This window comes from Pseudonaja textilis, chromosome 6, assembly GCF_049901715.1.
Source record: "Pseudonaja textilis isolate UNSWEBS1 chromosome 6, rPseTex1.2, whole genome shotgun sequence".
NCBI classification, from domain to species: domain Eukaryota; kingdom Metazoa; phylum Chordata; class Lepidosauria; order Squamata; family Elapidae; genus Pseudonaja; species Pseudonaja textilis.
The window spans coordinates 7,524,017-7,551,942 of record NC_141995.1 but is presented as its reverse complement, the minus strand read 5'-3'; the positions used below and the strand labels follow the sequence as shown (position 1 = coordinate 7,551,942).

At 42.3% G+C, this 27,926-nt stretch overlaps 2 protein-coding genes across 12 annotated transcripts in view; both read left to right on the top strand.

The window, feature by feature from the left end:
* Positions 1 to 6,577: 6,577 nt before the first annotated feature.
* UTP3 (UTP3 small subunit processome component) lies at positions 6,578 to 8,318 on the top strand. The gene has a single exon (XM_026717185.2). It carries the CDS (start codon positions 6,754 to 6,756, stop codon positions 8,227 to 8,229), a length of 1,476 nt encoding a protein of 491 aa, XP_026572970.2. The 5' UTR covers positions 6,578 to 6,753; the 3' UTR covers positions 8,230 to 8,318.
* Positions 8,319 to 13,179: 4,861 nt separating this feature from the next.
* RUFY3 (RUN and FYVE domain containing 3) overlaps positions 13,180 to 27,926 on the top strand; it is a 69,842-nt gene continuing 55,095 nt past the window's right edge. For 4 of the 11 annotated variants that reach the window (XM_087935759.1, XM_026717176.2, XM_087935760.1 and 1 more), the window contains exon 1: positions 13,180 to 13,309. Coding sequence is in view for 5 of the 11 variants with exons in the window: in XM_026717179.2 (XP_026572964.1) it covers positions 25,504 to 25,681 (178 nt within the window). In the remaining 6 variants the exon portion in view is untranslated. Of the gene's footprint in view, positions 13,310 to 24,912; positions 25,682 to 27,926 lie in introns of those variants that run through there. The other 7 variants (XR_015744033.1, XR_015744034.1, XM_026717180.2 and 4 more) reach the window with 4 other exon arrangements.

Below are 27,926 nucleotides of genomic sequence, written 5' to 3'. Positions count from 1 at the left end.
CCATGCAGTGGTTTTATTTTTATTAGAATAAAATGTTGCAGATGGTATGAGACAGTAATTTCTACCTAGATTTCAAGCCGTCTTTTCCAGTCCTTCAGCTCTCGGGTTTCTGCCCTTAACTGCCTTCAAGCACACGTGAAAAAACACCCACTTTCTGACCACGGTTTGATTTTTAAAGTATAAAGTTTCAGTTCCTTGGTTGAGTCCATAAACCAAAAAGACGGGCTATTTTGCGGAGGATGCCCTCAACTGAATTTTCAAACCAAGACTTTGAAGTAATATATTATTAGCATCAGGTGGGATGTCTTGGCCCCTTCTTCAGAAAATGCCAGTGGGACACAAGTAGTTCAGCTACCCATGATTAACCTCAACTGGATCCAACGTAAGAGTACAAAGCAAGTCTTAAGTGACAAAGAAAGATATGATGATTAGGTTTGCATTAGGTTTCGAAGCAGCCAGTGGGATCCTACTTGTCCCACTACAGGTTCGGTGATCACATACATGTGCATGTGCGCCTAATGCATGTGCACCTAATGCGCATGCTCAGCTTTTCCCACACCAGATGAGACCTACAGCGCCAATCAGGTGAGAGAATAAAGGACAGAAAAGCACAGGGGCAGGGTGGAGGGCCGATCCTGGGCTTTTCTCTCCTTTCTTCCTCCTCTCAGCTGATTGTTGGAGGCTTTTGTTTTTTGACTATCGGTTCAGTGAACCAGTCCAAACCGGTAGCATACCACCACTGAGCCACAGAGCAGAGTGGGTGTGATATGGACAGAAGCTGCAGATCTCAGGGGGAAAAGAGTTTAAAATATAGGAAGTCCTGAGGGGGAAAAGAGTTTAAAATATTGGAAGTCCTGAGGGGGAAAAGAGTTTAAAATATAGGAAGTCCTGAGGGGGAAAGGAGTTTAAAATATAGGAAGTCCTCAACTGATGACCACAATTGAACCCAAAATTTTAGTTGCTAAGCAAGACAATTGTTAAACAAGTTTTGCCCCATGTTACGAACATGGGGTCAGCACATAACTCCCACATGGCTCTGGCCCCATCTCTGCATCGGATGCAGGACCCTCGTCCAACTCCTCCCCAGACTCCTGGACTGGCCCATGTCCAATTCTGCTGCCATCTCCGCAGAAGACAACATCGAGTTACAACTGTTTCTTTAGTGACAGTTTTACAATGGCACTAAAATACGTGACTTATGACCGCTTTCACACTTACGACTGTTGCAGCTTCATCCTCATGGTCATGTGATCAAAATCCGGGCACTTGGTATCTCTTTATAATGGCTGCACTGATCCCGTCATCTAACCAACTTTTGTAACCTTCCCAGCCGACATCCGACAAGCAAAATCAATGGGAGAATCCAGATTGGCTTAAGGACCACATTTAACAACTGTGGTGATTTGTTTGATGACTGTGGCAAAAAAAGTCGTAAAACAGGGCAAAACTCATTTAACCACTGCCCGGCTTGAACATTGGAAAGTTTGGGCTCAGTTGTGGTCATAAGTTAAGGAGTACCTGCAAGGCTGGGACTCTACTACTCTGACTCCTAACTACAAGAATGCTATTTATTTATTTTGTCGTTTTATACAGCTTTTCTCTCAGCATTTTTCCAACTCTGCTCATTTTATTTTTGCCTGGAGGACACTCAGCTCCATTGAAATGAGCTAAAATGTGATGAAAAAGTCAAAGTGGGCTGCTATTTGAGATGAAAAGCCTGACTAAATAAGAAAGTCAGCCCACACACACAACTTGTGTTCATTTTTGCCTATGTTAATCTCAAGTAAACCTTAGGAAATGACAAGAAGCCACTTGGCTTTGGCCTATCTTGAAAACTAAGTGGGATTGTCTTGGATTAATATTTGGGTAGAAATGCAGGAAGCCAAGAACTAGGTTGGAAAGTTTTTTTAAAAAAAATCATACAAGAAAATCATTTCAAATCATTTGTGTATCAAACAGAATAATACAATAACAGAGTTGGAAGGGACCTTGGAGGTCTTCTAGTCTAACCCCCTGATCAGGGAGGACACCCTATACATTTTGGATAATTGGTTGTCCAATTTCTTCTTAAAAACTTTCAGTATTGGAGCATTCACAATTTCTGGAGGCAAGTTGTTCCACTGTAAAGGAAACTGTATCGAAACATCCATGTAAATGATCAAGTGTGCATATGTTCACTCCCATTTTGGGGTATTCTCCAAAACCTTGGTGTGAATGGCTGTCCTACCTCCTCACTCACCATTCTATCAGCTTCTATCCCAGGACTCTATTGAATTCTACAGTATAGTGCAATAGTAATGCAATATCAGGGGTTTTCAATTCAATGTGTAGAATGTGTTTATTTTCATAGTCATAATGTACACTGAAGATGGTATTTAATTTCATTGTAGAAGTGCAATGACAATAAACTAAACTAAACCCTCCTCTTCCAGTCCTTCAAGCTTTTGTCACCTGCTTTGCAGTGTCAGTGCCTGAAATTTTAGTTATTCAACCAGTGGGATTTTATTATTTTATTTATTCAACTGATAGGTTAACGTCTCTCCCAAAAGAAAGTTGTTTAGCTCAAGGTGAGTGCCTGCATAAAAAAACTCAGCAAAAAGGTTATCAGATAGAAGCCTTAGTAGGTTTAATAGAATAAGAGAATTAATAGAATATATTTAATAGAATAAGAGAATTTAATAGAATAAGAGAAGGAACCTTGGAGGCCTTCTAGTCCAACCCCAGCTCAAGCAGGACACCCCTATATCATTTCAGAGAAATGGCTGTCCAGTCTCTTCTTAAAATCCTCCAGTGTTGGAGCATCCACAACTTCTGGAGGCCAGTTGTTCCATCAGTTAATTGTTCTCACTGTCAAGGAAACTGTATTGAAATGTCCATTTAAATCAGGGGTGTCCAACCTTGGCAACTTTAAGACTTGTGGACTTCAACTCCCAGAATTCCTCAGCCAGCTTGGCTGAGGAATTCTGGGAGTTGAAGTCCACAAGTCTTAAAGTGCCAAGGTTGGACACCCTGATTTAAATGATCAATAATTGATTTTAGGCTACTTTATTTTTAAAGTATAATCGGATATTTCAGTGTCAAAAGCAATGCTACGGCCACATAGCCTTTTCCCCCTTTCCGTCTGCCTCCATAAAACTATGATAAACTGCCACGTGTGAATATTTTACACAGTGCCTCCCCTCAATCAACAAAGTACAGAGAATCGAGAAAGAGACAGGAACAGAGGAACAATGAGATTACTCCAATTGTTGTTGTGGTGGAAAAAGAATGTATCTGACAGCCACAAAGTGATATATTAGGCCCAACCCTGGAACCATTGTATGCAAAAAGCCCAGGTGGCAGTTTATTTTTAAGAAAACCACAAAACAGGTGCAGCTGCTACAATTGAGGAGGAATAAAAGACAGGTTTAATAGTTAAGACAAGGACCCAAAGCTGTTTAATATCGCAGAAGAAAAGTCATTATTTCACATTTCACATAATGAAAAGTCATTATTTTATCTTCTTTGAGGTATTACATGTAGTTCTATTTGTTTAATGACCAAAGTTTCAATGGCACTAAAAAAAATAGACATAGCCATGGACGAATGGCTACAGAAACTGATGGAGTTGACAGAAATGGCTAAATTGACCGTTTTGATTAAGGAAAAGAATATAAGTATCTTTGTTTCATCATGGAAACTGCTTCTGAACTTTGTGCTTGAGGTGGAAAAAAAATGAAATGATGATTTTTGGGTTTTACCAATTAGATGGATATGTATTCATATAAATGGTTGTATTACTATGGAAAAACAAAAACAAAAAGTTGTGCTTTGATGTCAATGCTTTATTTTATTGCAACAGAGAGTCAGAACAATTTTTTCCCTTTCTCCCCAGCCCTTCCTCATTTCTCTCTCCCTCTTTCCCTTCACTGTCTTCTTATTTTCTTTTGTATTTTGTATCTTATTTTATAACCTAATAAAATATTTTTTTAAAATTGACATATGGCCATTTTTCACAGTTATGACCGTTACGTTGTAGCATCCCCATGATCCAGAGGTGGTATTCAGTAGGGTTCTGATCAGTTCTGGAGAACCGGTAGCTGAAATTTTGAGTAGGAGAACCGGCAAATCCCACCTCTGACTGGCCCCGCCAACCCCATCTCTTCTCTGCCTCCCATTGAGTCCCAGCTGATCGGCTGGGTCTTCTTTGGTTGCCCTGCATAGGAGAACGGAGCTGGAAAGCAGGTTAGTGGGGTGGGGAGGAAATAGCATTTTGCACTAACCTTCCCCCAGGAGAGGGGAGGGAATGGGGATTTTACAGTATCCTTCCCCTGCCACGCCCACCAGCCACGCCCACCAAGCCACACCCACAGAACCAGTAGTAAAAAAAATTTGATTCCCACCACTGCCATGATCATGTAACTAAAATTTGAATGCTTGGTAACTGGCATGTATTTATGACTGTCCTGGGGTCACCATTGGATCCCTTCCCAGCCAGCTCCCTACAAGCGAAGCCAATGGGGGAAGTCAAATTGTTTAACCATCACATATTCTGTTAACAACTGCAGTTAAGTTGCTTAACAATAGTTGCAAAAAAAGTTCGAAAATGAGGTGCAACCCCTTTAACAACTGCCTCACTTAGCAGTGGAAATTTTGGGCCTGACTGTGGTCATAAGTGAAGGACTATCTATAGATTGTAAGAAAGGAGAACAGAGGTTACGCAAGCCTCGTACCCTTGTGGCTTGGCTTTGGAAGTCAATGCCCTGAGTTTCATCTCTTTGAAAACCTGTAACTGTCTCCATATTCTGGTAAAGATGAAGGCGGCCTCTAATAAAATTCAACTCCTCACTACATAAACACAATCAGGGGGCATCGTTGTTCATGAGCGAACCCAAAACTTCAAGAGGGCATTCATGGTCACAGGATTTTCATCACACAATTGTGACTGTCATCTTGTATTTTTACATCCCTCCCCTAGCAGATTCCATTGGATGCAGTTTTCTTGACAACAAAATGGGCTTCCCAAGCTACTCTCCACTCTTGGTCTTCCTTGGGTATCCCCACATGCCACCTTGAATTACTTATAAAGAAAAATGTAACAAGAAATGAATAAAAATACTAGCCAGGTTAAACCTTGCATCACTTCCAAGCCCAGGAAAGACCTGCCCCTGTTCCCTGTAGAGACTAATTTAGTGGCAGTAAAGTTAATTATATATCACTTTGTCTGGCTGCTAATACTAGTTTGCAAATCTAAGGAACAGCAGTAAAAATGACATAGAAGCCATACAGTATAAAAAATGGAGAGTAGAATCCACTGTAGCTAGGTGGCCAATTAATTTAAATAGACAGACAGATAGATAGATGATACGACAGAGGTTGATAGTCAGATGGTAGATAATGATAAATAGATGATAGAGGTAGCACATAGTAACTATACAGCATTAGATAGAGATAGACAGACAGACAGATGATAGAAGGATGATAGACAGTTGATAGGTAGATGATAAATAAATGGATGGATGGATGATAGACAAAGGTTGATAGGTAGATGATAGATTGACAGATAGGCAGACAGACAGACAGTGGTATGTAGATGGTATATAATAATAGATAGATGGATGGGTAGATGATAGACAGGTAGATGGTAGATAATAGATATACAGATGACAGAGAGATGGTAAGTAGATGCTGTAGATGATAGATGATTGATATTGACAGATGATGGATGAATGGTAGGTAGATAGATATAAATGATTGACAGATATAGATTAATAAATGATAGAAGGATGATAGACAAGTTGATAGGTAGATGGTAGATAATGATGGATGGATAGACAAAGGTTGACAGAGGTAGGTAGATAAATAAATGCTATATAATAATAGAAGATGGATGGACAGATAGGTACGTAGGTAGATGGTAGACAGGTTGATAAGATAGGTAAATGATGATAGATAACGGTAGATGATAGGTAGATAGCTAGTTAAAGCAGAAAAATTAAAATTAAAATGGAAAGCAAAGGCAGGGGCAGACATCATTAACCTTAGACTGTCTACTATTGACCTCACCCCTTTCCTAAGAGATCTGTAGGGGGCGTGCATAAGCGCACCAACGTGCCCACCGTCCCTGTCCTATTGTTTCTTTTTTATTTCTCTTATATGTATCCATGTATTCATAACTATGTTTATACTTGTACCTATTATCTTGTAAGCAATTGACAAATCAAATAAATAAATAAATCATTAATAATTAGCCGGCGTGCAGAGTCGGATTTCCCCCAGATGTCTAAAACAGCAACATATTCCTTATGAAAACCAAGGGGGGGCGAGGAATGGCGGCGGGCAAAAGAGTGAAAAGCCAAAAGGACCCCATGCTGATGCAACGCTTTTTGAAACATGCTCCGCTCTCTATAGCAGGGGTTTCCAACCTTGGGCAATTTTAAGATTTGTGGACTTCAACTCCCAGAGTTCCTCAGCCACAAGTTGAAGTCCACAAGTCTTAAAGTTGCCCAAGGTTGGAGAACCCGGCGTCTCTAATCCTTTTCCAAATAGAGCGCCCCAAGCTCTCCACAACCGGAAGCTCAACCGCCGGAAGTCAAGCTATTGGGAGGCGCGCGAAACAGAGGCGACAAGCACAGCAGCGCCATCCTTTTCTCTTCTCCCAGAAACCGGAAGCGGACTCCGCGTTGGGACCCCCCCCCAACCTCGACCCGGAAGTCGTACCTTTCCTTGCCGGCCGAGAGCGTTTGCGTCCGTCTCGTTTTCCCAGCGGCTAGCATGGGGAGGCCACGCCGCAGAATCCCGCCGGCTTTGCGGGCCTCGGCCCAGCGCGAAGAGAAGATGGAGGAGCCCGAGGCGGGGGAGCCACGCGTGACGGAGGAGGCGGACGACTTCCACGAGCGGCGGCTGGAGGAGGCGGTGCTGGCGGCGCTGGGCAGGGAGGAAGAGGAGGAAGAAGAGGAGGAGGAAGAAGAGGAGGAGGTGCTGGGCCTTCACCTGTCCGAGAATAGCGAGTCTGAGGAAGATGGGGATGATAGGCCTGGTGAGGAGGAGGACGAGGACGATGAGCCTCTGGACATGGACAGCGACCTGGAAGAGCAGCGGGGCGAAGGCCAATGGGGCTCAGGCCTCCCCAGTGAGCTGGCTTGGGGTCAGAGGAAGAAGCTTTACTATGGCACGGACTACGAGGGGGCAGCCCGCCGTCCCAAAGCCCCCAAGAAGAGCAAGGAAGAAGTGGAAGCAGAGGAGCTGGAAGAAGAGGCGGAAGCCCAGGCCATTCAGAGGAGGATGGCGGAGAACTTGGCCGAGGAAGACTACGGCTTGGATCTCCTTCAGGCTTACACCAGGACAGCGGAGCCACCGAACAGAAAAGAATCCGAGCAGAAAATCGCCAAGGATTTGGCATCTCTTTCTAGAAAAGAGCAGCTGAAATTGCTGAGGAAGGAATCTCCCGAACTGCTGGAGCTGATTCAGGACTTCGAAGCCAAAGTAGTGGAGCTCAGAGATGAACTGGAGCCCCTCATGCAAATGATGGGTGACGGAGTCATCCCAGCGGGAAAAGGGAGCCAGTATTTGCAAACCAAGTATCACCTCTATCTGAACTACTGCTGCAACATCAGTTTTTACTTGGTGCTGAAAGCCAAAAGGATTCCAATCCATGGCCATCCTGTCATCGAAAGGCTTGTCACTTACAGGAACCTGATCAATGACTTAGCGGTGGTGGACCAAAAACTGTTGCCAGAGATTCGTCTGCTCCTTAAGGAATTCCACAGTAACGAGACCGATGGGGTGGAAAGTAGGAAGAAGCTCCTGCCGTTGGTTAGGAAAACGGTTAATAGAAGGAAAACGAAATCTCCAAACTTTACTAATAATGAGGCTGAAGATGAGCTTGCGGATGACTCTGATTTTGATGAGCAAGCTGCACTGGATTTTTACAAGGAGATGGAAGAAAAGATCATGCTTAAGAAGAAGAGGAAACGAGAAGAAAAAGAAGGCACGAGTCACCCCGACGTTGAAGAGGTGGAATCGGACCAAAAGAGAGGAGCAACGTACCAGATGTTGAAAAATAAAGGCCTTACGCCTAGGAGAAAGAAGATTGATCGTAACCCAAGAGTCAAACACCGTGAGAAATTCAGAAAAGCCAAGATCCGTAGAAGGGGACAAGTTCGTGAATTCCGAAGAGAAACGCAAAAATATGCAGGCGAATTGTCTGGCATCCGTGCTGGAGTTAAGAAAAGTATTAAGCTCAAGTGATCCATTGTCTTCCTTTTTTTCACCTCTCCCTCTTTATTTGCAACTAAAGATAGCGGATGTGAACTTAATAAATGTATCTTTTGGGGGAATTATAACGTGTATTATTTTTAATAATGGTTCTTACTTCCAGGATTGTATCCATTACAGGGTTTTGACTCTAATTTATAAAGGTAGTCTTCAAATTACCCCTTTTTTTAAACTAACCATTTGAAGTTTCAACAGCACTGGAAAAAGTTGCCAAGAGGCTGAATTTTGATTATGTGATCCTGGGGATGCTGCAACAGTTGCATGAAAAGCTACGGCCATTGCAGCATCCTTATGGTCACATGATCAAAATCCAGCCACATGGCAACTGCCTCATATTTGTGACATTTGCAATGTCCTGGGGTCACATGATCACCTTTTGGGCCTGTCCAACCAAAATCAATGGGGAGGCCAGATTCACTTAACAACTGTTACTTCCTTGACAGTTGTGGCAAGAAAGGTCATAAAATGGGTCAAAATTCACTTAACAACTCTCTTGCTTAGCAGAAGAGATTTTGGGCTCAATGATAGTCGTATGTTGAGGACTATTTTTAGTGCTTGAATGAGCATTATCCGAGATACCTTCAGTCATGGTTCCTTTGGTTCCTTTGAGCATTGATATTACTGGAATAAAATGTGGCAGGACATAGCAGTGGAGAAGGGAGGTAGATGACAATATCACTTAGAGATATGCAGGCAGAGTGTTGTCTACTTGGTTTACAGCTGGATACTAACCATAGGTACTTCTCAACTTACAATAGGTTGTTTAGTAAAGTTCAAAGTTACAACGGCACTGTTACAACTTTTGCAGCATCTCCATGATCCTGTGATCAAAATTCTGATACTCTGCAAATGGTTCATATTTATGATCTTTGCTGTGTCTTAAGGTCAAGTGATCCCTTTTTGCGACCTTCTGACGAGAATCCAGGTTCACTTAACAATCAAGTTGCTATCTTACTAACTGCAGTGATTCACTTCACAAATGAGTCGAAAAAGGGGCAAAACTCACTGAACTCACTTCAAGGTTGACTTCCGAGGTGGATAAAATGAGGACCCAAATTGTGTTGGGAGCAATAGGCTGACTCTGTAAATCACTTAGAGAGGGCTGTAAAATGGTATGTAAGTCAAAGTGCTATTACTATTAACAAATGTCTCACTTAACAGGAATTTTGGGTTCAAGTGTGGTCATAAGTTGAGGACTACCTGTCCTGGCCTTGTCAATTTAGAACTTTTGCAAGCTGTTTCATGCTATTGAAACCTTTCATAAAAGTGAAGTCTTTGTGGAGTCGAACTTCACTATTGGTTACTTCTGGTACATATCCATATATTTTTCTTGGCCACGGTACAAAAACAGCCTGCTGATTCTTTCTGTGGGACTTCATAACTATTCTTCAGTCTGATCTTCCGCTTTGATATTGGCTGGTAGTTTCCTAATCTAAGTACTAGTCAAGTCCCCCCTGCTTAGATTTTAACATAGAAAGTTTAGCCAAATGCTGCCACCTACTGAGACAACTGTACTCGTCTGTTATATCACATCTAATCTTCCTCAAATCATTTTTCAGATGTTTTAGACCTATTCCCCCAAACCTTTCAGCCAGAATCTGAAGGATATCAAATCTTTATTATACAAACCAGCATAATGGAGAGTGACAATTTGAGGAAGATTGGTTTGGTTTGGTAGTTAGTGTTAGGTTATGTTCTTCATTAAGTGTTCTTAATTTTATGTTCTTCATGTCAGTTCCACTTGCCATATAATACTAAACATTACTGAAGAATTTGAAAAATTGGTTATTAAGTTTTATGGATTCTTGTTTTAAACTAAACAGCTCAAAATTATCAAAAAATTAAAAAGTGCAGACCCAGAAATTTACAAATTCAAAGTTAAATTCTGCAAAATTGTTCATTCTCACACTTTGCAAGGAATGTGGCAATCTTCTACTCCAACTCTTTACTTTGTGCAATTACAACATTGCTAATAGTTGTCCATATTTTGTTTAAAACCCTCCTGCAAGCTAGAGCCTATCATCTTTTCCAATTTTTGAAACTTTTCTTACTAATTAATTCATGGAATTAAGAGCATATCAGACACTGGAATGTGTCCTATACCAGTGGCCCCCAACCTTTTTTGTGCCACGGCCCGCTACCAGCATCACAAAATGATCTGCGGCCCGGTACCGGCATCAGCACGATGACAAGGCAAAGAGCCGAGCCAGCCGTCCCCCACTTCTCCCCGCCACCTTCAACTCCTCCTTTGTACCTTTGTCGATGGGCTTTGGGACCGTCGCTCGCCTCGCCTTGCCTTGGGTGCTGAAAGAATCCTCGCACCTTAGTTTCATTCGAAGCCGCCCCCACCTTCAATGAAACTAAGGCGCAAGGATTCCTTTAGGACCCAAACGCCACTTTCCAACCGGAAATACTTTCTCATTGAAACAAGATGGCGGCGCCCAGCAAACCGGCAGCCCGGTAGAAAATGTTCCACAGACCGGTACCGGTCCGGGGCCCGGTGGTTGGGGACCCCTGTCCTATACCACATGGGAAAAATCATCTCTTACCAATTGCTAGATAAATACCATTGGACAAAGGTTGGAAAAAATAAAATTATAATGAGTTATTTGCAGGAAAGATCCAGGTGATTTTTAAAAAATGAGCCAAAAAATACCAGTATGTAATAAGGAAAGGCAATAACAAAGGCTTAAGGATATTGATTTATCTACCAAGATTTCAGAAACAAGTTTTTTCAGGAGAGTAGAACTTTAAATAGTAAATGAAAAGTGAATTCAAGTGCAACAGAATGCAAATCTCATTAGTTCTTATAATGACATTAATGGAAATGTAATTGTCAATTCTGACCTGAACATAGCACATGTTTTACCACCCATTAACTACCGGCAACTACTTTGAATCTTTACAAATTTACTATGCATTGAGTTGAATATTGTTTAAATCCATGAGGTAATGTTATTTGCTCAGAATTAAGTATTTCAGAGTTAAAAGCTAAATAAACAATACTGAATACCTGCACAAAGTTATTTGGAAAGATTGCAGTATGTTAACCCTGTTGAGAAAGGCAGCATAAACTAATGTAATTAATTTTCCTGTTTGTGTTTATTTTGTCATATTGTTATTGTTTATATTGTTAATTTATTGGCTGCCTCTCTCACCATGGGGCTGTAGCTGCCCATCTTACAAAATGACCAGGTGAATAAAGCAGAAAAACAAATACAGAAAATAAATGAATAAATACAGAAAAATAATTAAAAATTAGGCATGAAAACTAGTGGAGAGGCTTTGGGCTAGTTGCTCTCAGCCCCTAGGAAGGAAGCAATGGCAAATCATTTCCGAAAATGGTGCCATTTGATAAAATCTTTTGGATGGAAAAGGCAGCTTCTGATCTGAAGTCCTTTTAAGATACTCCACAATTAATGTTTTAAATGCACAACGTGATAGCATAGGCCAACTGAATAACACCACAATGCTGTTAATTGCTTTATAGACATCCTAAAAAAAATCCTACAATCTGAAAAAAATCTATCATCCACACAAACTATAGGATGAAGAAGAAAAATGGAAAATTAACAAAAACTACCCCAAAACCTAAATAAGAATTGCAGCAAAGCAATCCTCCAAGGAAATGAGAAAGAAAATGGCAAAATACCATCACCTCTGAAGAAAAAACCTTATTTATCCATACAAACTACAGAGCAGAGAGGAAAACAATTTAAAAAGGAGCACTAATCCAAACCCAAATAAGAGTTATAGCAAAGAGGGGGAAGAAATATTTCAAGGAAATGGAAAAATAATAATAATGGCACAATACCACCACAGTGTCTGAGAAAAACATTATTTCTTCATGCGTTTTTAGAGTGAAGAGGGGAAAAAAATCAAAATGGAAAATTGATCGAAACTACTCCAAAACTCAAATAAGAATTACAGTCAGTCCTTGACTTATGGCCACAATTGAGCACAAAATTTATATTACTAAGTGAGAAATTTGTTAAGCAAGTTTTGTCCCATTTTTATAACTTTTCTTGCCATGTTCCTTACGTTAAGTGAATTGTTGCAGTTGTTAAATTACTAACATGGTTGTTAAGTGAAGCTGGCTTTTCCATTGACTTCGTTTGTCAGAAGGTCACAAAAGGGGATCACATAACCCCGGGGACATAAATATGAGTCAGTAGCCAACTGTCTTAAATTTTGATCAGGTGACCTCAGAGATGCTGCAGCCGAGGTGGATATTAAAAGGATTATAAGTCACTTTTTTTCAGCGCCACTGTCATTTGGGACGGTCACTAAACGAACTGTTGCAAATCGAAGACTACCTCTATAGCAAAAAGAAAGACAGTTCCCAAGAAATTAGAAAGAAAATGAGGGGAGGGGGACATCCCAGTATCACCTGCCAAAAATGAAAATTAATCGGGGGAATAACCTCCCGGTCCAGCAAACAAGTCCATCCCTCCCAAGGATCTACTAGGACCCTGCCAGGCGATCCTGCCTCCTCAGGCTCGCTCTGCCCCAGGAGCCGCGCCGTGCGCTCCGGGGAGGAGCCGGGGCGCGCGCCGAGGAGGCCGGCCGAAGTCGGGGCCGGCGGGGCGGGGGCGGAGCTCGGCGAGGGGCCGGGTCAAGGCGAGGCTTCCCCGCACCCCCAGGCCGGCTGGGCCCGAGCTGGCTTGATACGCGGAGAGGCGGCTACGAGGAGGCGAAGTTGCCTGGTTGGCCGCGCGCGGGGGGGGGACCTGCCTGCCGTGCGCCCTTGGAGAGGCCGAGGGGTACCCCGCGCTTGGCCGGCATGGAGAGCTCCGGCGGCCGCTCGCCCAACGCCGGGAGGCTGTCGGGGAAGCGGACGGGGAGGGGGAGGAGGAGGAGGAGGCGCCGCCGGACTCGCCTCCTTTTTTCCTCCTTTACCCCGGCCGGGGAGGAGGCGCCGCCGCCGCCGCGCCCGGAGCGCAGCCCCAGAGCGCTTGGCGCGCCGCGCCGCCGGGCCCTCGTGGCGACCCGTTGCCGGTCCTGCTCAGCTACATCGGGCCGGAGCCCGCCCAGCCGCGAACCGGCGGCGCTCGTGAGTAGTAGGAGCCCCGCAACTTGGGGTGGGTGGGTTCTTCTTCCCCATGGGTGGGATCTGGGCTCCCATTATCCCCAGCGCGGGGTGGATGGATGGGTAGAGAGTCTCTGCTATCAAAAGGTTGGGGAGCCGGACTCCACAGTCCATAGATGTCTCTTTCTGGTTGGCGCACCCTGCTTTTTGCACACATACCCCAAAATCCTTCAAGAGAAGATTCCCTTCCTACTCCTTCCTCTGTGTGTTTGTGTGTGTATGTGTGTTTCTCTCTGTGTGTGTTCTCACCCCCCTTTTTAAAGGATTTTCTCAAAAGCCTGCGTGTGAACTGGCTACCCTCCCTCCTCACTTACCCTTCTTGTGTGTGTATATGTTTGTGTAACTCTGTCTATATGTTTGTGTGTGTGTGTGTAAATCCCTTTTTTAGGTTCTTTCCAAAGCCTGGATGTGAATGGCTATCCTCCCTCCTCACACCCTCCTCTGTGTGTGTGTATGTGTGTGTATTCCTTTTGGGGGGAGGTCTTCTCCAAAGCCTGGGTGTGAATGCCCTCTTGTTGTGTATGTGTGACTTTGTGTGCAGGTGTGTGTATCCTTTTTGGGGTGTCTTTTCCAAAGCTTGGGTTTGAATGGCTACCCTCCCTCATATCCCACTGTCCCTCTCTGTGTGTATATAAGTGTGCGACTCTTTATTGTGTGTTTATGGTGGCTAAGGGTTGACACTGACATGGTGGAATATAAACAGCACCTACAATACTTTGAAAACATCCACTTAAAGCTGAACACTGGGAAAAAATTTTATTTGAAATGTAGAAGAAACTTAAAATGAATAACAGGACATGAATTTTTCTGCAGAATGAAAGTTTCCTTTTGCTTTTAGATTGGAAAATTCCTCTTTGGGGGGGATAAATCAGGCCTCAAAGAAAGTAAAGGTGGTCCTTGACAATTGAGCCCAAAATTCCCGTTGCTAAGCAAGACAGTTGTTAAAATGCATCCCCTTTTATGACCTTTTTTGCTGCAGTTGTTAAGTGAAACATGCCGTTAAGTGAAATATGCTTTCATTAAGTGAATCTGGCTTCCCACACTGACTTTGCTTGTCGGAAGCCTGCTGGGAAGGTTACAAATGGTGATCATGTGACCCCCAGGGACAATGAAACTGGCGTAAGTACATGCCAGTTGCCAACTGCTGGAATTTTGATCAGGTGACCATAGGGAAGGTCGCAATGGTGGTAAGTGAAAAACGGTCATAAGTCACTTTTTTCAGTACCATTATAACTTGAAATGATCCCTAAATGAACGATTGTAGGTCAAGGACTACCTATAATGACAAACCAGTTCTGTGCATCCCCAAGGAAACAATATGGAAATGTTTGTAAAGTAAATGGGAACTCGGATAGATTCAAAGTGAGTCTTTGCTTAATTTAGTCAAGAGGAGAATTGACTCTGACAAAAAAAGATTTTCTATGTTTCTGTAACGCTAATTACCTTTTTCAATTGGTAGAAGGACATAGGAGTGTTCCAGGAATGTGATAGAAGCAGAATTGCACTGTTTTTATAGTAGTAATTGAGGGTATTCAGTTTGCAGGAATTTGTTTATAATCTGACCAGGTGCAACTTGTACTGCTTATCGTGCATTGAGGACTTTTCAGTACAAAAAAAAATAATGCGGTTTTTTTGTCCCTTAAGAGAATTATTATCAGTCCCCATAAAAACAACTTTGTTCTATTTCTGGGTGATCATTATACAGTATAAATCAGTCAGGGTTTTTTTTTCCTTCTTCTATTCAGTCGTGTCTAATTCTTGGACATTGCCTGGACAAGTTTGTGCAGTTTTTTTGGCAAGGTTTCCCAGAAGTAGTTTGTCATTGCCTTCTTCCTATGGTTGAGAGAAAGTGAATAGCCCAAAGTCACTCAACTGACATTGTGTCTAATAGCAATAGCACTTCGGCTTATATACCGCTTCACAGTGCTTTGACACAGTGCTTTCTAAAGTGGTTTACAGGACTACCTGTGTGTAGGTTTTGTTTTGTTTTTTAATTTTTCTTTCTATCTTAGCTTTTGTGTGTTCTTTGGTCTTAAATAACTAGACAGGTACATTGCTTTAGCAAAAGAAAGCAGACAGACTAAAGAATTTTAAGACAATTATCATAAATGTATTTGTATACATTTTATTTATGCATTTATACAAATCATAAATATAATTGCAAGAGGAAGAATAGCAAGAATTAAGAAAATATTCGTTGCTTTCTAAACATACTCTTCCAGATCTAGGTGATTTCTTTATATTGGGTTCTATTTGTAGACGGTGCAAATAATTACAAAGTGAACAAAACATTGCCTCTCCGCCCAAAACCATTAAAAACAATTTAAATATTTAAAGGCCCGACATGTGGTGGTGTTACTTTTAAGGATTGAGAGCTCCTAGTGAACAGATTGATATGGTAGAAGATGTACTTAGTGTTTGATTGATTTTGTGCCATTATCCAGTTGGTGCTGAATCTTACATAGATAGATCTTACATGGGCTTTAAAAGAATTTAAGCAGCAGGGTTATCAGGAGTTCAGATAGAAAGCAGGAGACCATGAGTTCAGGTCCCACATAAGTCATGAAAATCAGCTGGGTAAATTTGGGCCAATCACTAGGAGACTGTGAGTTCTAGTCCCACCTTAGGCGCCAAAACTGGCTGGGTAGCTTTGGGCCAGTCACCAAGAGACTGTGAGTTCCAGTCCCCCCTTAATGCATGAAGCCGGCTGGGTGACTTTGGGCCAATCACCAACATACTGTGAGTTCAAGTTGTACCTTTAGGCATGAATTTCACATGGCTGACTTTGAACCAATCACCAGAAGCCAGTGATTTCTAGTCCCACCTCCGGCATGAAAGCCAGCTGGGTGACTTTGGGCCAATCCCCAGGAGACAGTGAGTTCTAGTCCTGTCATAAGCACGAAATCCAGCTGGGTGGCCTTAGGTCAGTTAGCCCAACACACCTCACAGTGTTGTTGTTATGGGGAAAGTCGGACGAGGAAGGTGGGTTGGGTATGTTCTTTGTTTTATTTGTAAAAATAATAAAGGCAGGATATAAATAAATAATAAATGAGAGGTGCGGTGGCCTAGAGGTGGTGTCAGGATTCCAGCAATCGCTCTAATTAGATCGTGATTCTTGAGCCAAACTTCAAAAAACTTCAAAGGATTTATTAGAGGCGACATACTGGCACTGCCCTGCATGTCGTCTCTAATAAATCCTTTGAAGTTTTTTGAAGTTTGGCTCGAGAAACATGATCTAATTAGAGCGATTGCTGGAATCCTGACAGCAAGCCAACTCTGGCATACATAATTTACAGTCACCTGTGACTCTGTTTCCCCCCTCCCCCCCGGGTTGTCTCATAAACCAGATTCTCCAATTGAGCACATTCACAGCCTGGGTATCATCATTCACGTTCTCCAATTAAATATATTCGCGGGCAAAAGCTCTGACATTTTAGTTACAATCTTTTAAACATAAAGAGTTGGAACGTACTTTCACTTTCAAATTGCTGCACTGCTCTTTCAGATTTCCTTCCTCTCTCCCCCCCCCCTTTTTATGTGAACTACTAAAAAAGGCATAGGAATGTTTTATGAGTTGACATTCGGCTCCTCTCACTTCTTGAAGATGACCTGTATAAAGCAAAAACAAATTGAGTGCAGATGTAGAATTTAGGGTTGCAACCCCACCCCCTCAGGCTTGGTTGGCTTGGTTTTATGAGTTGATAGGTGGAGCTCTCAATTCATAATCAGGAGGCTGTGAGTTTGATCCTAGGTAGAGGTAGATATTTCTCTCTCTGGGCACGATGAATATATATCTGCTGAATATAAGTCCACCTTGGCGACAGGAAGGGCATCTGGCCAGTCAACACTCAGCTCCATTCAGATGCCCAGACTCCACCCCGCAAGGGATTATGGGGTCATTAAAAGAGGATGATGAAAAATATATAATAAATAAAAGTAATAAAAATGAATCAATTATCAATTGATTACGGCTGCGAACAAGGATGTTTGCCTGGGATGCTTATAGAGACAAACAGATTACACAGTAGAAGCTAACTGGCAGTTGAAATACAAGTTTTACCAGTCAGATATCATGTTGCTCATACACTTGAAGAGTGAACGAAGCAGAAGGCTAATTTGGACCAAATGTTGGTGAATCAGACATTTATTTTTATGCAACAGTTTGAGAAACTGAAAGGGAGAGCATATGTGTTCTATCTTAAGTCAAGGAAGGTGCCAGAACAAGAATGAAAACTTGGAAGATCTCAACCGCGTTTCTCTTTCAACATTATCTCCTTTTTTCCCACACTGATCCTGCACTATTGCCTAGATATGAAATTGGTAGTTAATTTTATTACTGGGAAACCATTACGTAGCATACAACGGGTAGCAGGTGCATGGTAAGTTATTTCAGGGGGCTAACTTGGATCATGTTTCCATGACTACCATCCTGTTTCCCTGAAAATAAAACCCAAGTGGAAAATAAGCCCTAGCATGGGTTTTTTTAAAGAATGCTTGTAATATAAGCCCTACCCTGAAAATAAGCCCCAGTTAAGATTGTCAGCCAGACAGACACATTTGGAATGGTATTTCCCCCCAAATAAGACCTAATTGGTAAATAAGCCCTAATGCATCTTTTGGAGCAAAAATTAATATAAGACCCAGTCTTATTTTCAGGGAAACATTGTATCCATCTACTGCTTATTGATTTAAAAAAAAAAAATCTTGCCCAATCAAAGAGCAGTTTGCGTCATTAATTTTAATAAGGACTAGGAGTCGATGTGAAATAGAGGGTAGCATGGCTTGATTTTCAAGTTCTGTACAAGCTCTGTATAAAGCCCAAAGCATTTTGCTGCCTACACAGTGCATAAAAGTAGTCGGGTAGATTTAAAGTGTTTTGACAGTCCATGTCACAAATAATGCCCGTAATGTGCTTTTCTGCTTAGGAATTAGTTTTATTGCTATTTTAGGTACTAGGAAAACAATTCTTTTCAGGGCTTTCCATCTCTAAATCAGGAAACATCAAGCTCTTCGTGGCTGGAGTGTTTGAGAGCCAGGATGTGTCAAATTAAGATGCAAAGTAGGTGGGTCAAGATCTTCTCTTTCATGTGTGCAGGTTGGTGGGTTTGGGGTGTAATGGAATGCAAAGCTGAGCTTGGAGAAAGTTAGGAGACAGGCGTTAAACTGGAGAAGAGATAGTCCCGAGATGGAAGAAAATGTGAGAAAGGAACTCAACCCCGCCTTGATTTTGTTCTGTCTAGCAGCGGTTGCCCACCAGTGGGCTGCGGCCCACTGGTGGGCGACCGCTGCTGTACTGGTGGGCCGTGAGAAAATTTTGGTGGGCCGCAGAGAAATCTCACCCCCACAAAGCAATTAATCCAGGCTGCGCAGAAACACAAGGCTGAGCAGCCCACATGGCCCGCGGGAACCCTCCCCACCCACTCACTCCTTACCTGGTAAACTTGCCTGCTAAATTGCTATTTTTCTTTTTTCCAACCATCATCTGTTCTGCTGTGCCGGGAGATTTAGGTTAGCTAGGAAGCAGGAAATGGTTGGATTTCTTGCTTTCTAGCTAGGCTTTAGATCTTCGGCTCAGCATAGCCAAGCCTCCCTTAGGACTGAAGGTTTGCTTGCAAGCAAATTCAGTGCAGACTCATGGCAAGTATATTTGAGAGACTGAGCTAGCCGATGGCAGATAGATAGATCACTGAATGATTCTGTGAGCAACTCAGTCTGCCTGCTTTGCCTGAATTTGGGTAAAGGTTGCTCTTTTTATAATAAAAAATTCAATATTTACATGCATGGTGTGTTGTGAGTTAATTTTGTGAGTTTGTGTGCTAGCAAATTTTATGAGTTTGCTTGCAAGCAAATTTTATGTGACAGACTGAGCTAGCCAATGGCAGATAGACTTCTGAATGAATCTGTGATTCTGTGAGCAACTCAACTGAAGGACTGAAGGTTTGCTTGCAAGCAAATTCAGTGCAGACTCATGGCAAGAATATTTGAGAGACTGAGCTAGCTGATGGCAGATAGATAGATCACTGAATGATTCTGTGAGCAACTCAATCTGCCTGCTTTGCTTGAGTTTGGGTAAAAGTTGCTCTTTTTTAATAAAAAAATCAATATTTATATAAATATTTATAATATTTACATACAAGCCATGCCCAGCCAGTCACATGACCACCAAGCCACACCCACAAATTAGACCATGCCCACAGAACCGGTTAGTGGTCCCTGGGATCTAAAATTATGAGTTTGGTGGTCCCTGGGGTCCAAAAGGTCGGCGACCCCTGGCGTATAGGATTGAATAATATGTAGAATTGGAAGGGATCTTGGAGGTCTTCTAGCCCAACTCTCTGTTCAAGCAGGAATACCATTCCAGATAAGTGGCTATCCCTCTCTTGTTGAAAACCTCCAATAATGGAGCAGCCACAACTTCTGGAGGCAAGTAGTTCCACTGATTAATTGTTTTAACTCTCAGGAAATTTCTCTTTACTTCCAGGTTGCTTCTCACCTTTGATTAGTTTCCATCCATTCTTCTTGTTCTGCCTTCAGGTGTTTTGGAGAATAGGTTGACTCCCTCTTCTTTGGGGCAGCCCTTCAAATATTGGAACAATGCTATCATGTCATTCCCTAGTCGCGTGATGGCGAACCTATGGCACGTGTGCCGGAAGTAGCACGCAGAGCCATTTCAGCCATGCACGCGAGCTGTTGCCCGGATCAAATCCACTGCGCATGCCCCACCCCCCCACCAGCCAGCTGATTGTCAGGTATCTGCCATGTATGCGCGGGGGAGATGTGTGCGTGGGAGATGCACATGCATGCGCGGGGGGGTTGCGCGGGGATTGCATTTTGGATGCAGGCACACGTACGTGCGCTTACACGCTTTCGGTACATGACGACGAAAAGGTTAGCCATCACTGCCCTAGTCTTTTTTTCCCATTAAATTAGACATATCCAGTTCCTGCAACCATTCTTCATATGTTTTAGCCTCCAGTCCCCTCTGTTGCTCTTCTCTGCACTCTTTCTATCTAGAGCAGGGGTGTCAAACTCAAGGCCCGGGGGCCAGATCTGGCCCACGGGGGGTTCTTAGATCTGGCCCATGGGGCCACCCTGGAAACAGCGAAAGACTGGCCCACGGAGCCTCTGCCAGTGAAAACAAAGTTCAGGGGGGCCACACAAGGCCCTCCGAAGCTCTGTTTTCACTGGTAGAGGGTTGCAGGAGGCTGTCGCAGCGGAAAAAGGAGCTAGTGAGGCCTGCAGGTAGCTCTCCTGAGCTCCGTTTTTGCTGGCAGACAGTTGCAGGAGGCCGTTGCAGGCGAAAACGGAGCTACGGAGCCCTCTTTCGTTGGCAGAACGCTTTGGCCACCATAGGCGCCCCCGATATGAGTGACATTGAGCTGGCTGCGCCTACTCTGGCCACGCTTACCCTGGCCCCCTGTGGTCAAACACAATCCTGATGCGGCCCTCAATGAAATCGAGTTTGACACCCCTGATCTAGAGTCCCTTTTTTAAATATGGTGACAAAAACTGGATGGCCTTCCCGTGTCCTATAAAGTGGTATTAAGACTTCACGGTGATCTTGATTCTTATCCCTCTGTTCATGCAGCCTAAGACTGTGTTGGCCTTTTTGGCAGCCCCTCTTCTGAATCAGATCTGAAGCGTTGCACAGGCTTGATACAGCTATTCAAATGTGTTTGTCAGGGCCAAAGTGATAGATACACTGTTTGTTGTACGCTATTGCCAAGAAGTTTGTAAATATTTTTGTAGAGGAAATGTGTGATTGGTCAGGATTTATTTAGTTCAGCAGGAATCGAAAAGTAGAGATGTGCAAACTTTTCAAGTTTGAACTCAAAATATTTCCTGCTTTACTGGAGCAGTAAGAATAGGGCCCAACCTCATCAGAAGAATTCTAATTATTTTGGAAGGCGTTCCTGGTTAAAAGTATTGCATTTTCAGCTTGAAACTGCTGTTTCCATGTTGGGACACTTCAGTAAGATTAATCAGTGTTACAGGGGATATTTAACCTAGAAATAAGGATAAATTTTCTGACAGTGAGAACAATCAACCAGTGAAACAAGTTGCCTTCAGAGGTTTTGGCTTCACTAGAAGCTTTCAAGAAGAGACTGGACAGCCATTTGTCAGAAATGGTATATAGGCCTGTCTCTCCTGCTTGAGCAGGGGGTTGGACTAGATGATCTACAAGGTCCCTTCGAACTCTGTTGTTGTTATTGCCTAAATAAAAGCAAATTAAACAGAGAATGGGGGGGGGTGGGAGCCAAGATAGAGAAACACAAATAAGCATATATAGCAATCCATCTTAAATGCAATCCATCCTTATAGCAATCCGTCTTCTTGTGGATTCCCTGCCAAAGGCTTGATGCTAGATAACAAAGACTTTGCAATATTTAGACTGCATGAAAAACTTTTATCAGTAAGTAGACAGTCAGCATAAAAATTACTTGAAGCTCAGGAGATTGCTACTGGAAGGGGAAGAATGAGGTTTTGATGCAATGTTGTCTACAATCTTCAGTATAAAAGAACATGGGTTACAGGTTCTTCCTCTGATGTGTTACAAGGAGAAACACACTGAGGCAAGGGCAATTTGCAGTACAAGTAATCCTCTACTTATAATAGTTCACCAGCAGGCTGTGAGTTCTAGACCCATTTCAGGCATGAAAGCTGCTGGGTGACTTTGGGCCAATCCCCAGGAGTCTGGGAGTTCTAGTCTTGCCTTAGGCATGAAAGCCAGGTGGGTGATTTTGGGCCTGTCGCTGTCTCTCAGCCCAACCCACTTCACAGAGTTGCTGTTGTGGGGAACACAGGAGGATGAAGGAGTACTATATATGTTCTCTACCTATAATAAAGGCGGGATAATAAATAAATGAAAAGCAAATTTAAGCCACGCATTGAACGTGAGTGACTCTACTTCCAGCAAGATCGGAAATGGGTTGAAAGAACTTGTTCTGACAAGGTTGGAATCGTTGCTTTGAAGTGGAGGTGTTTTGAATGCAAAATGTTTTGTACACCAGTACTAGTAAGAGTAAAATAACATGTGAGATAGCAAAGATCCGAGATAGCACTGAAGAAACCAAACTGAAGCCAGATGAAGTAATAATGTTATGAAATAACAAGCAGTTTCCTTAATTAGATAACAAGCAGTTTGTAACACCTGTTTCTGAATTCTAATCCTTAATACCCTTGAGCAAAGAATGCACTGATGTATTTTCCCACCTATATTACTGAATAAAGGTAAAGAAAATGAAGAATCAAGGAACGATTACCTACTCCGAACCAAAATCACAGCATTGATTGGTTTCTGATATATAATGATTTTAATGTATGCTTCTGGTTACACAATTTCTGTGAATGTAATTCCTAGGAAACGTTTTATATCGTAGGAAGCGCAATGACAATAAAGTAAACTAAACTAAAACTAATAAGGAAATTATATTCATAGGCTCTCATGTGTTTGCAGAAATCTGATATTCACTATTCTCTCACTGAACGACTTGGTTATAATTTTTGTGTTAAAGAGTCCTTTAATTGTAAACTCTGGCAACTGAATTTGCTACAAAATAAAGCTGGAATAATTTTGATTTGCAGGGCCTTAAAAGCCTGGAAATTGTCTCTTACTTTATAGAAGGTGTGTGTAGAATAGAATAGAATAGAATAGAATAGAATAGAATAGAATAGAATAGAGTAGAGTAGAGTAAAATAGAATAGAATAGAATATAGAATAGAATAGAATAGAATAGAATAGAATAGAATAGAATAGAATAGAATAGAATAGAATTCTTTATTGGTCAAGTGTGATTGGACACACAAGGAATTTGTCTTGGTGAAAATGCTCTGTATACATTTGTCAAGATACATTTGTCAAAAGTCAAGAATCATAAGGTACAACAATGATAGTAATAGGGTATAATAAGCAATCAAATCATACTAGGAAACAGTCAATATTGGACTTATGAAAGATTACAGGTAGTCCTAATTTCTGTTGCTAACTGAGACAGTTGTTAAGTGAATTTTGCTCCATTTTATGACCTTTCTTGACATAGTTGTTAAGTGAATCACTGCAGTTGTTAATTTAGCAAAATGAACCTGGCTTCCCCATTGACTTTGCTTGTCAGAAGGTCGCAAAAGGGGGAATCACCTGACCCCAGCACACAGTGACCATCGTAAATATGACTCTGTTGTCAAGCGTCTGATTTTTGATCACATGACCATGGAGATGCTTCAATGGTCGTAAGTGAGAAAAATCGTAAGTTGCTTTTTTCAGTGCCGTTGTAGCTTTGAATGGTCACTGAATGAACTGTTGTAAGTTGAGAAATAGCTGTATATTTACTTCAAACATGTTCTTAATGGCAGGTTCAAGCAAGATCTAAGATGACTTTGGAACAACTGTTTTGTTATTCAGGTTAGTCATTTATCCTCTGTATGAAGCATCTTTTGATCATTTAATCAAAATCAATGGATGGATCACATATCAATCGACGGACAATTTCTTTTGGGTCATATCTCACTCAGTTTTTATGAAAATAATTCCAGATTAAACATAATAAGTGAGTGTCTCCAGGAACTGGAAATTGAAGTCTCTTTTTCCGTATTATTCTCTTGGGAGGTAAATAAATCTGTTTACAGTAGCTGCAAACTGAGGTTAAAATTTTACTACGGACTGAGGTAAAATTTTACTACAGACTGATCTGTTCCGATGCACCAGTGATCTTTTTGAGACTAATCGGCGTTGGCTATAAAAACATGCCGTCACCTTCTTTGCAAACATGCTGTGGTTGATCCATTATTCAACTTGCAAATAATATGTGCATGCCAACACTGGGTATTTAGCAGAATCCCTTCTCAATATTTTTTCCCCTGACATGGATGCTAAATATGTATGAAACGGATACATTTAGTGGACACAGTCTCCCCATTCAGAAAATGGGCCTCTTTGCAAAAGAATAAACACGTGTGCTAGAGATGTTTTGAGAATGGTAAACATCTGAGGTTGATCCCAAAGGTGTTTTTTTTCAGGAGGCAATTGGACTTTCTGGTTTTTTTCCTTTTGAAGATGTTTCCCTGCTCATCCAAGAAGCTTCTTCAGCTCTGACAAGACAGTGGGAAATGGAAGGATTTATATTCCTTGCAGACAGCTGGTCATTTGCATCCTTTTTTGAGGGTCGTTGAAGCACCTGGAGGTTTATCTGTGTCCTCAGGGTCACCTGAGTAGTACAAATGGTTCTTGTGGTCTGCAATTTTTTCCTCCCCTCTGGAAATCCCTTCCTACTCCCACACCATTCAAAGGGTACTCATCCCAAATTGTAAGGCTAAAAGGTTGATCTAAAACATGTTTATATCTCTTTGTGCCTGGAGGTGGGTTTGACCAGCTCGGCTTAAGTAGAGAGAGAAGAGATGCTGAGGATGCAATCGGCCGAGTTTTTTTCCTCCGGCATCTATGAAGCATCTCGGGAATTGCTTGCCGTACAGCGAGAGCAAGCTGGTCACATGAGTCTGAATTTTCATTTTAGTTCATTAGTCAGCCATTTTGGTCAACACCCTCTTTTAACTGCGCACAATCCAATCCTATTATCTTTCTGAATCTGGGTTGATCGGAAGGGGGCAAGAGAGAGAGAAAAAAGAGAGAGAGAGAGAGCAGCTGTATATCTCAGTGGATCCAGGGTACCTTTTCTTCTCTTTGTGGTTATTGTTCCTTGTTTTGCCTTTTTCTTTTTTTTTAAAGACAAGGCTTTTTCTGAGATAGCCAAGAGGGCTGATATATATATTTTTCCTCCACCCCCCTGTTCTCCTGATGCAGAGGCCGTGCGCGAAGGGGTTATTCAGGAATAATAGCTCCTAGTCACATCGAGCGCGTGTGCAGGGCTGTGCAGCTTTGCAGAAGAAAACCAGAGGAAGGAAAACAGCTGAGAAAGGGCCCTCTTTTTCCCCCCTTCCCCTCTGCGTTGCTTTCCTCAAAGTAGTGCATTGTCTGATCTCCAGCAAATCTTTCCCGGGCCGGCCACCAGCGATAGAATTTTTTTTTTTTTTGCTCTTCGAGGGGAAGGCTTTTTTTTTTTCTCTCTCCCCCTTCTCCTTTTTATGGTTATTTTTTTAAAATTTTCGCTTGGTTTTTATTTTTATTTTCCCCACATCGGCTTTATTGTTGTATCAGCTGAGTCATCATGTCCGCTCTGACGCCTCAAAGCGATACGCCGACTCCCACCACAGACAAGATCACCCAAGCTGCCATGGAAACCATCTATTTGTGCAAATTCCGGGTGTCGATGGATGGAGAATGGCTCTGTCTGAGAGAACTGGATGACATCTCTCTTACGCCTGACCCCGAACCGAGCCAAGAAGGTACGGTTTGCCCGAGCTGACAGGCAACCCTAGGTTGTTGCGGTACAAAGCGTATTAGGGTTTGTGATGTGTGCATTCCCACCGCCAAACAAAGCCGTTTTACTGTACGTGGAATGCCTTATTTCATTTAAATGTGGTCCATTATGTGGACTCTGATTTAAAAACAACAACAACAGCCTCTTTGTGGAAAACGGAAGGGGTGGTTAAAAGTGAAGGTCAACAGCCGGGAAAAATGGTTGGATTATTCTGTTTTTTTAGGCACCTGCGCTCTTTGCAGCAAGATCTAGCAGAATAACCTGAAGCTGTGCCTTCTCTTCTGTGCTGGAAGGAAAATTCATCTTGATATCTAAATCTCAGCCGTCTAAACTACTACTACTATTATTTTTAGGAAAAGGGGTTCATTTTTTTGTAGAGAACAGTGCCCAAAAATAATGGGGTTAGGTGCAACGTTATTAATTAATGTGATGCAATGGGGTTAGCTGCAATAATGAGGTTAGGGAATTGGAGGCTAAAACAAAAGAATGGTTGCAGGAATTGGGTATGTCTAGTTTAATGAAAGAAGGACTAGGGGTGACATGATAGCAGTGTTGCAATATCTAAGGGGTTGCCACAAAGAAGAGGGAGTCAAGCTATTCTCCCAAAAACCTAAAGGCAGGACAAGAAGCAATGGATGGAAACTAACCAAGGAGAGAAGCAACCTAGAACTAAGGAGGAATTTCCTGACAGAACAGTTCATCAGTGGAACAACTTGCCTTCAGAAGTCGTGGGTGCTCCATCAGTGGAGGCTTTTAAGGAGAGATTGGACAACCTTTTGTCTGAAATGGTATAGGGTTTCCTGCCTAGGCAGAGGGTTGGACTAGAAGACCTCCAAGGTCCCTTCCAATTCCTTTACTGTGCTGTAGCAGTTGATCTAAAAAAACAGTGCCACTTATGGGTTATGAAAGAAATGATATGGTTTAAAGTTTAGATGTCGTAAATAGATAATGTGTCATTTGGGACTTTTTAGAGATACTTCATGGTCTGTTTTGACGGGAGAGGAGATAAGTAGGAAATTATATGGGGTTATAACATTATTTATCGTTTTGATGCAGGAAATGCAGGAAATAGAATTGTAAACAGTAAAGGGCATTATTTAATCTCTAGTTTCAAGGTTTCATTTTAAAAGCAGGAAGCAGCCGGTGAAGGTGATTTGAATTTAGTTCCCTCTTTAAACCTCTCGTGACTGCTTTTTATCTGGACATTTTCCTTGAAGCAAAGTGAAAGCTTCTAGGTTTTGTGTTTTTTTTTTTTTTTGCAATATCATTATGCCCCAGTGTAATGGTCACAGGTGTGGAAGCCACCTGCTGTTTGACAGTTATCACAATGGGCAAGCTGGTGTTTGATACCTGAGCCCATTTCAAGGCGAGGATGATCTCCTGTATAAAATCCAAAGTTACCTCAGGCTGTTTCTCATTCCTTACTTTCACAGAAAGTAGCCAGTTTATTTTCTTTATTGATTTGCATCCCTGACCCAGACATATGAAGCACAGGTTCTCTGCTCAGTTAACATCTGATGTGGCTTTCCCAGTGGTGCTTTCTCAATGGTGCTTTTTCCTTGAAGACGTTTCGCTTCTCATCCAAGAAGCTTCTTCAGTTCTGACTGAATTTCAGAGAATGGAAGGATTTATATTCCTTGTGGTCATCTGGTCGTTAGCCCTCTCTCTGAAAATCATCGAGGCCACTTGGAGCTTTATCTGTACTCTCAAGGTCACCTGAATAGAGGTAGTCCTTGACTTATGACCACAATGGAGCTCCACATTTCTGTTGCTAAGGGAAACATATGCTAAGTGATCTTTGCCTCATTTTATGTCTTGCCACAGTTGCTAAGGGAATCCAGTTAAGTTAGTAACACAGTTGTTAAGTGAATCTGGCTTCCCTACTGTCAGAAGGTCGCAAAAGGGGGATCACATGACCCCAGGACACTCGCAACAGTCATAAATGTGAATCAGTTGCCAAGCGTCCAAATTTTGATCACATGGTCATGGGGAAAGTTGCAACGGTTGTAAGTGTGAAAGAGAGTTGTAAGTCACTTTTTTTTCAGTGCCGTGGTAATTTTGAATGCTTGCTAAATGAATTGTTGTAAGTCAAGGATTACCTGTACTGCGAACAGGTGTGGAACTTTCTTGGGACTGCTGAAAGGACCCTGTTGTGGATTGGATGTCGTATCCCTCCTCTTCTGTTGAGAGGGTGGGCTGTTCGATTTTGA